The sequence below is a fragment of the Fulmarus glacialis genome, unplaced genomic scaffold, assembly GCF_000690835.1.
Source record: "Fulmarus glacialis isolate BGI_N327 unplaced genomic scaffold, ASM69083v1 scaffold1251, whole genome shotgun sequence".
NCBI classification, from domain to species: Eukaryota; Metazoa; Chordata; class Aves; order Procellariiformes; family Procellariidae; genus Fulmarus; species Fulmarus glacialis.
The window spans coordinates 1-9,930 of record NW_009194476.1 but is presented as its reverse complement, the minus strand read 5'-3'; the positions used below and the strand labels follow the sequence as shown (position 1 = coordinate 9,930).

At 40.8% G+C, this 9,930-nt stretch overlaps 1 protein-coding gene across 1 annotated transcript; it reads right to left on the bottom strand.

The window, feature by feature from the left end:
- Positions 1–213: 213 nt before the first annotated feature.
- Positions 214–8,000, bottom strand: FAM161A (family with sequence similarity 161, member A). The gene is made up of 6 exons (XM_009587759.1): positions 7,831–8,000; positions 6,195–7,379; positions 5,614–5,781; positions 2,506–2,605; positions 1,322–1,476; positions 214–703 (listed from the first exon to the last, which is right to left on the bottom strand). The coding sequence occupies exons 1-6, from the start codon at positions 7,989–7,991 to the stop codon at positions 214–216; spliced, it is 2,259 nt and encodes a 752-aa protein (XP_009586054.1). The 5' UTR covers positions 7,992–8,000.
- Between the last annotated feature and the right edge of the window lie 1,930 nt (positions 8,001–9,930).

The following is a 9,930-nucleotide window of genomic DNA, read 5'->3' as shown; positions in this document are numbered from 1 at the left end:
TATTAAAGTAAATTCTTGGTGGAAACTAGTAACTTGATCTTTCTTACTGGAAAATAGATAAAATTTCTGCACTGGAGAGACTGTTAAACTAAGAGGTTTAAATTCACAGAATTTTGTATCAGTAGCACAGCGTCAAGTTTTTGTTTGGTGTCTGTTTCACTGCCAGCAATGAAATAGGTTCCTGAGCCCCAGGCCATCCTGTCTGCCTTCCTTTCAGTCAGCTTCATCATCGCTGGGTTTCTCTTCTGAATCATCTTTTTCATATTCCTCATCCTCGTATCTGAAGGCACCCTCAGCTTCAGGGTCAGACTGACCTTCCTCTTCACGCTCATGGGACTGCTCAGACCGAGAGCTGGGTCTTGACTGGTCGTCATCCTCCTCCTCCTGGGAATGGCCAAGCGCCAGGCCTGCCTTTGCTTCCTCCTCCTCCTCCTCCTCCTCCTCCTCCTCTTCTTCCTCTTCACAGTGTTGGTCAGAGGCGGGGCTGGACCCAGCCTCCCCTGCATGACAAGGCTGATGAGCATAAGGGCTGGCGCTTGCCTCTTCCTCATTCTCCAGCTCACTGGACTGGCCATTCCAGGTGGAGGCTTTGACATCTTTTCTCTTCTTTCCCTCCTCCTCCTCACAGGACTGCTCAGACCAAGGACTGCTGTCAGCTGCTTCCTCAAAGGATTCCCTTTCTTTCACTTTATCCTTGATGACTCTGAAAAGACAATTTGCATGTGTGATTTTATTTTCAGGTAAGATGCTTCCCAGTAGGTTTTAAACTACCTTCAGGTAATCTAGGACAAATCCTGGTAGACTTGGCTGGGGTGGAACTGGAGAAGGAAAAGGAAAGGGGGGACACTAGAGTCTCCTTTTATGCTAGAAAATAACTCAACAGTATTGTTTATATATTTCAATTTTTTAATTTCTGCTTCCTTTTAAATCGTAACACCTAATGGATATTGAAAAGTATTTTTTATAAGGCTTACTTTAAAAATTCAGTAAAGGTAATGCAGAATGAAGTGACTTACTAGCAACCTGCCAGAATTTTTGTTGAAAGGAACAAATAAAAAATGTTTTTCTTCGTTTTTCTTTGAAGTGCATTACATAACATATCCAGTGCTCTCCTCCGTTTTATGAAATAATATTTAATTCAGGAAAAACAATAAAAAATACATACTAATGCTATCATTAGTAAAGCTAACTACATAGTCAAATATTTACCTGGGAAATACTACAAATAATTAAAAAACCCCAAATCTACACATCAGAAATTACTTTCTAATTACTAGGTATGTAGTGGCAAAAAAAAAAAAAAGGCTTCAGTAATCTCTACCTTTCTCTGGCATCAGTGGAGTTATTAAAATCTTCAGCACTGGAACATTGTAGCAATTTAGTTGTTTGTCCTTTCTTTGAAACAAACTCTGGGCATATCCCCAGCGCTCTCAGTCTGTTAGAATAATGCTTTTCTGCAGCTATTCTGGCATTTTTCTGTAGGAAAACCACAATTGTTATGTGTTATCTAAATACATTAAATGCCTGTCTCTTGATATTTTGGGTTGTTTATATTAATACTCTGTTTCATTAATTGCATCTGACAAGTTGAATGATTATTCATTGCAGGTAAGAATGGCAAAACAATACTTGAAAACTTTACACCAGATTTTCCTTTTCTGTACTAGTTTAAATCTGATTTGCTCCCTGTGCCCAGTGGCTAATGAAGAACTATATATTCTGTATATAGCTATTGAGGGAGGAGGGGGAAGACGTGGACGTGTAGAAAATCAGATCTAGTCTTCCTAGGGCTTCTCCCTTATCCCCTCTGCTCCTCCTCTGTGTTCCCTCTCTGGGAGCTGCCCTAAAAAAAGTAGTATTGATTCACCTTACGGTGCCATTTAACAAATTACATAGATGTGTATCTCTGCCTCTGAAACTGAGGGTGTAAATTCTGTTCCTCCAGGTAATATCTGAGTGAGGAGGACTTGTCCTCCGATCTACACGGATGCTCCTGCCCCGCAGCGATGTCAGACCAGGAAACCCACACAGACAGAAGGGACAAAGGAACCGGTGATCTAGAACTTGCTGCCTCTCTGGGTTTGGAAACAGGTCAGGGACCACACTACCAGCACATGTTTGTACTGAAATGGAGAGATAAAAATACTGCATCTGAGCTTTAAAGTAGACACTAAGAATACTCAAATTTTCTTATCACTTCTTCCCCAACTTAAACCTCTCACGTTTTTGCTGTAAATTTTTATTGTGTTTAGTTACTCATGTTATAACTGAATTGGACAACACATTTAGAACAGCCATTTCAGTTCCCTTTGCACACAAGCCATGAATGCTTAGTCACAAAAATTAGTAATATTTATGTGGAGATGGGGCAATAGAGATTAAAATGGACAAATACTGGCCTCTAAAGTATTTTTCAAGTATCTTCTATGCTTGAAATGTTTGACTACAAATGCCTTATGCAGTACTTGAAGATAAGATGAAGAAGTAATACAGAAGCAAGACAACCTGAGTGACTCTTTCAAAAAGCAATGGCCTTTGATTTACTCTTTCTTCCATTTCTTGCAACTCTTGTGAATATTCTTGCATTCTCTGCTTCTCATAATTCCTAAGGGAAACACAGTACAAGGGAAATTATTATTAATTTATAATACAAGAAGTAATTTTCTACAGCAGCTGAAAGTTAAATTGCTCATAACAAACTAAATATTGTCCTACTTAAAAATACACAAGGTAAATTATTTTATGGTGGTTACAGGGTCTGAGGTATATTGTCTCATTTTCACAGCAGTTGTTTGCCTGTAAGCACTGAACAAAACTGTCTCTGAAGTAGTCACTTTGGATAAGCAGAGAGGTCCTGGCTAGTGAGGTTAAATAGAGGCTGAGTCTGGATTCTTAAGTTTTGTTGGATACTTAAGGGGTTTTTTTAAGTTTGGACACCTAGGTTTTTTTAAACGCTGATTTCATACAGATACTCTAGTTGTTCTAAGCAAAATTAAACAGTTTGAAATGACTGATAAAATTAGAATACACCATAGGAAATTAATATCATTAAATAAAAATCAGTACTTTAAGGTAAAGTTTGATGATAAGAATCTTGCTACTTTACCAGTCTATCTCACACGAGGGGTGGCCACATTCTGGATCATAATACACTTTTTTCCCTAGTTGGTTTTTAAGGGCCCAGTCAATATAGCAGGATGATGAAACTGTTGATTCATCAACTGAAATGATATCTCAGATCATAGCAAGCACTAGATAATCCAGGCAGCATGGGTTGTAATCCTCGGTGTGTGACACAGACACCTCTTTGTGATGTTGCTCCAGCTCTAGCGTTACTAAGTCAGACACTTAAGGGCAAGTATGAGAGCTAGGGGGCATTTTACACTTCTGTTCCCTTACCATCCTCAGAATTTCTGCAATATGGCTGTGCATTAAGGCAAGTTATTCACCATTTTGAGGGAGTGAACTTCATTGTTGCTACTTGCTCACGCTCTCGGGCGGCTTTCTACAAACCTAATTATCTGCTAGAAGAGCACTTACATTAATATACCTTATTACCCAGCCTATGCTGAAATAAGCATTATCAAGTTAAGCACTTGTACCAGCCTTAATGCATCAGCACTAGGGAAGTAATCTTGCTTTGTAATAGCATAATTTTATGTGCAGACAAGAATTAAGCATGAGTGTTTTACAATACTCCTGAAATCTGATTAAGCTAAATACTGTAATGTAAAGTTCCCTGTTGAATGAACTCAAATCCAATCTGTAAGCACACCCACTGTCTCCATTCTCTACCTTGCTATTGTAACTCAGATTGTTTTCTGCTTCTGTCCTAGAGTCAGCAGATTATCTGCCCAAGGATACTTACATTATAAAGCTCCTGTTATTAACAGTATCTGCTGGTCGTGTTGCAAAAGCAATTGCGCTTGAGCTCTGACTCTAACAAAACAGTTAGAAGGGACTGCCCTCTTTGACCTGCATCTCTACCACTGCATCTCTGCACTCCAGGACCCTGTGTAAGCCCTGCTCCTCCTAGACCTCTGCTTCTTCCTATGTGTGCTTTGGCTTCAGCTGTCTTTGGGGGAGGTGGTAGGTGGGCATAGATGTATGCTGGATTGTCACTGACTGCCCACGTGGCCAAGCAAAACGTTTGTTGCGATGCTGTTTCTAGCATATCCCGGCTGAGCCACTGCACTTCATGCTTTCACCTTGTTGAGAATGCACGTGCTTCAGTTTCTGCTACGTTTTCTCTTTCTGGTCACAGTGAAGCAACACTGGTGGTGAATAACCATTACAAAGTTTGCTGGTGGAACAACGTGCAGTATTGTCTTGCAGGTGGTGCTGCACTATTTTAGCAAATTTGCTTATAGCAGCCCAGAGTTGAAAGTCTATTAAGAATAAATCCACAGTTTTCTATTTTGGCTATAAAGAAGAGACCCATGTAAAGCAAAAAAAGAATGAGGAAACCTTATTTGTTACCTTTCAACTCATCCATAAAGACAGCCTCCACCCTCGTTTCAAAAAGATCTCTATCCTGGACCATATTCTAAACACCTTAAAGTTTAGTAGGGTAACTTAAAAGTTGCTAGTCCAAGCTATGAATCTCGTAATCAGGTGTATCTCATGATCATTCACCCTTGTATTGTTTTGCCCTACTCCTGTCAGTTACTGGCAATTTGCCTGGTTACTGGAAATTAGGATTCATAGTCGCTGCCCAAGAATCCCACTTATGCAGGAAGCAACAGGGGCAGAGCAGTCAGTACCTCTCACCGACTCCACGTAACAGCACCTTAAATGGACGATACTGCTGCAGTGCCATCATGCCAAGACAGATTATAAACCTCACTAAAGACTCATTCAAACAGGACTAATTTTTTTTTTTTTCCTAGGATTAAAAAGAACAAGAAGCAGAAGTGGTTAAATTAGCTACAAACACAAGGTTAAGCAGCAATTCTGGAGAGCTGGAGCCATCTGGACTGTTAGCTTCCAGCACACTGAGAAGGCCCTGATGTTTTTCCCTGTGTACTACTTTTCTCAGTCACATAGAATCAGTCTTTGAATTTGTATCTCTACTGAAGGTAACTTTGGATCCCATTCCTCTTAAGTACCAGCAGCTTCCTAATTAGCTGCCTATACGTGTGCTAAGTTAAAATAATATTCCTGCTCTAATTTTCCCTCTTAAGTTGGGACCTGCTGCGACAAAGAAGTGAATTGTGAAATGTTTGCTACTGTAGGAGACGGCACCAAAGTGGTACCAACACCTATCAATCCAGCAGTGCAAGGATATTCTGTAACCACGCTGTTCCTTTTCCTTTTGATTTTTTTAAACTTTTCCTCTTTAAGTGATATGTCAGTTGAGAAAACACAGGAGTCTCCTGTTAGCTAATCTATAATACTATAATGTGGAACATATAGAACGAAATCATTAGAACAGGCAACATTTTCCCAGTTGAAATACTAAATTTGGCCACTTTTTCTACTAGCTGCTTGTACAATGTATAATTTATCAAATGTGTAATTATGTAAACTTAGACTATGCTATTTTTTACATTGTATGTTTAACATACAATGTAGAATGGGAGGTTCAGGATTCAGGGAAATTCAACAAAATACCTGAATGTTTTTAATTTGGATTTAGACATCTGAGCTAGGCTCTGATGTGGGTCATTGGCCTCAGCCCGAGTTGTTATAATTTTCTGGAGTTTTTTCGTTCTTTGTTTCTGCTTTGTTCTGTTCCTTTTTTGTTGTTCTTCCAGCTTTCTCTTTTCCTCAAGTGAATTCCTGGGTGGAAAAATAAACTAAGGCTGAATTCATTTTAAATCAAGAGCAAGACTTCAAAGGAAGCTTTGGCAAAGGAGATTCAAAAGAGAAAAACAGGGTGAAAACAGGGTTGGCATAAGAGGATACAAGGTATGTGCCATTTTAAGGGATTTAGGCATATCCTGGGAAACAGCAGTCATTTGTCCCTTTCCTATGGACGTTCTGAGAAAAATGCACTGTGTTTCTTTAACAATCATAAGTCCAATTAAGTCCTATATTTAAATATTTTAAGTTTTCTATTATAATTAAGTTCTTACATTAATGTATTAAGTCCTATATTCAATGCATGGAAGAACTGACTGCATATGTAAAAATCCAAAAGAAATCTACTCTTAAAGTATATATAAAATGTAGAGCATCACTATAGTGGTCACCTTATGACTTGTAGCCGTCGTCTTGTGGATTCTGTGATTTTTGGCAATTTAGATTCTCCAAATCCTGAGAGATGTGAATTTGCACTTGAATGTCTCATTTGAGGTTTACGTCTTGGAGAGGCATATGGCCAGCGCGTTTCTTTCAACTTTTCTTCATCCTCTTGAATGTCCTTCAAAATCTTCCCCTTGTTTGAGGGAATATATGGAGTACGAAGATTGAAAGGTTCACAGACTGTAAGGTGTTTCACTTGTTTCTGTTGCAGGAGCCGTTTCTGAAATTTCTGGTGTAGTAGTTCAAAATCTGGAACATTTGATTTGATCTTGGGTTTATGTTCTGTTTCCTTTGGTTCAATGCACTTGTGTTTTTTCTTTTTATTGGTATCTCTTAAAGCCAGTCTGCTGTTGGGTAGAGATGAATTACGTAGCAACTCTTCAGCTCTCATTCTGATCCTGATTTCTCTGTAGAGCTCTTCCTCCTTTAGCTTGTCGTTAACAGCTGGACTGTAAACACATTGAGGAACTGGTTTTGCTTTGAACAGTTTTGTTTTCTTTCCAGGTGCGGAAAGGTCTCTTAATTGCATTTTCCTAATTTCATTCCTTTGCTTCTCTCGTTCAATGAATTTAAATGGCTTCTGAGAAGCTAAAAGCTTGAGTTTGCTTCTCTCTTTCACAGACCTCCTGCGTTCTTCGTTTTGTTGCACGATTTCATGGTAGAGCGGAAGGAAGACGGCAGCAGGCACTGGATTGGCTCGGAATTTTTTCTGACACTCTGCTTCTTCCTCTAGTTGCTTCTTCATTAAGTTATTTTCCATTTCAATCTGTGACTTTGATTTGACATTCTGTTCTTTTTTTCTAGCTTCTCTAATAGTCATCTGAAAAGGCTTGGGCACAGTAACTTTTGGTGACCATGCCTTCTGTTTCTTCCGTATTATTCTGAAGACTGGTGAGCTTGGTAAGGTGTGTTTGGTGCGGGAGATGTAGTCTTCCACAGAGAACCCGTCCCACATTTTTTCAATCCGTTCCTTAGCAAATGCAGATGATCCAGTTTCACTACCGTTTTCTTCCAACACTAATTCTCCATCAGACCCATCAGATATACTTGAGCCTAAGGGATCACTTAAGTCAGAGTCTGAAAAGGATTTGTGCAAATTTAGAGGCTGATACGAGCTCTTCTCCCAAGTTGGCCTTTAAAAAAGGAAAAAAAAAAAGTTGTTTTGAGTCCAGTCCAACATTGCTGCAAAGCCAGTAACTTCCACTTTAAGGTATCATCATTAGAAAAAAAATAAACAGCAGTGGTGGGAAAGGAGAAAGAGAAGGGAAAAGAGAAGCACCTTGGGCACTCACACCAGATCATAGTTTTAAGTGCTGATCATGAACAAGTCAGCACTTCTTAAGGAAAGGCACTGTGCTTTACTAAACATATTACCCAGCCTCTACTGCACACACACTTGTAAATCTCACAGTCTGTTAGCAAGGTGAATAAGCATTTTTATTTTTAAAACTAACTTTTCTGTGATTCTCTGCTTATAGCAAATGGGGAGAGTAACACTTCCCAGCCTCAGAAAAAAATGTGCTGTTTTACAGATGTCTGCAAAGCATTTGAGAATCTTCAGATAAAAGGTACCACCAAACTTACCTACAACACGTGTTAAAAGCAGCATTTTTCTTGTCCAAAGGTTGTACTCCATTTAAATATAGTTTATTCCGATACATACTTTCTAATTTTGCCATGGTCTCCAAGTGGGCATTCTTCAGCTCTTCTAGCTTCAAGTAATATTCTTGATTTGAATTGCACATTTTGGAAAAGTCTGTCCACTTGTCAGAGTCTCCATTTAGAGAGAGGGTCTGCTCTCTGTCAGTACTTGAATCCAAATCAAAAACATCCTAGAAGAGATGTTTAAAATTTTCTGACTGTTAGAAGAAAGGGGAATGACGTTTTTAATACTGCTTTATCCTAATTAAGTCCAGTGAATGATATAGTAACAGCAAATAGAGATATCTGTATACAAATGTTAATGCAGTTACATGGAATAATCTTATTGGATAACAACTTATATCCTAAGGGTCCTATTTAAAGCATGTAAAATTCCTAAGTCTGTCCCTGTAATCAATGTATTTATACCAGGAAATATGATCAAAGTGACTTACCAAAAGAAAAAAGTTTTAACTATTTTGTAAAGTGTAATTTTTCCTTGATTACCACGCAGCTCTAAAAAAGCCTTTATTTAAAAAACAAACAAAACCACAATAGAATCTTCTCTGCCTCCCATTTCCATAAGCATTCTTTAAACTAAAGTTGCTGAGGGAGGGGAACCTCGGTCCATCCCGCTCCTACCAGTTTGATGCCAGTGCCAGGAATAGATGCCCAGAGCCTGGAGAAGGATCACGGGTCAGCAGGAGAGCACCTGAAGAGCAGCATAAAGGAATTCCAGCCACTCCAGCCAGCAAGTCAGTTTCATCGGGGGCCCAACTTAAACGCCTCTATGCAAACGCATGGGGAATAAACAAGAGGAGTTAGATACGTGCGCACGCCTGCAGGGCCGTGATCTTTTTGGCATCACGGAGCTGTGGTGGGATGGCTCCTATGACTGGAGTGTTGGAATGGAAGGATACAGGCTCTTTAGGAAGGACAGGCAGGGGAGACAAGGAGGGGGTGACACCCTCTATGTCAATGACCTGGAGTGCATGGAGCTCTGCCAGGGGATGGATGAGAAGCCAACCGAGAGCTTATGGGTCAGGATTAAAGGGAGGGCAGGGTCAGGTGACATTACAGTGGGGGTCTGCTACAGGCCACCCGACCAGGAAGACCAAGCAAATGAGGCCCTTTACAGACAGATAGGAGCAGCCTCATGTTCACAAGCCCCGGTCCTCATTGGGGACTTCAGCCATCCCAAAATCTGTTGGAGGGACAACACACCAGGGCATAAGCAATCTGCAAGGTTCCTGGAATGCGTGATGACAACTTCCTTCTTCAAGTGATCAAGGAGCCAATGAGGAGAGGTGCTATGCTGGACCTTGTTTTCACCAACAAGGAAGGGGCTGGTGGGGAATGTGAAGCTCAAGGACAGCCTTGGCTGCAGTGACCATGAAATGGTGGAGTTCAAGATCCTTAGGGGTGCACAGCAAGCTCACTACCCTGGACTTCAGGAGAGGAGACTTTGGCCTCTTCAGGGATCTGCTTGGTACAGTACCATGGGATAAAGCCCTGGAGGGAAGAGGGGCCAAGAAAGCTCATTAATATTCAAGGATCACCTCCTCCAAGCTCAGGAGCGATGCATCCCAACAAAGAAGAAATCGGGCAAAAACACCAGGAGGCCTGCATGGATGAAGAAGGAGATCCTGGACATGCTCAAACACAAAAAGGAAGCCTACAGAGGTTGGAAGCAAGGACAGGTAGCCTGGGAGGAATACAGAGAAACTGTCCAAGCTGCCAGGGATCAGGTTAGGAAAGCTAAAGCCCTGATAGAATTAAATCTGGCCAGGGATGTTAAGGGCAACAAGAAAAGCATCTATGGGGATAAAAGTAAGACTAGGGAGAATGTGGGCACTCTCCAGAAGGAAATGGGAGACCTGGTTACCCGGGATACAGAGAAGGCAGAGGTACTAAATGACTTTTTTGCCTCGGTCTTCACCGGCAAGTGCTTGAGCCTCACCGCTCAAGCCGCTGGAGGCAAAGGCAGGGACCAGGAGAACGAAGAGCCGCCCAGTGTAGGAGAAGATCAGGTTCGAGACCATC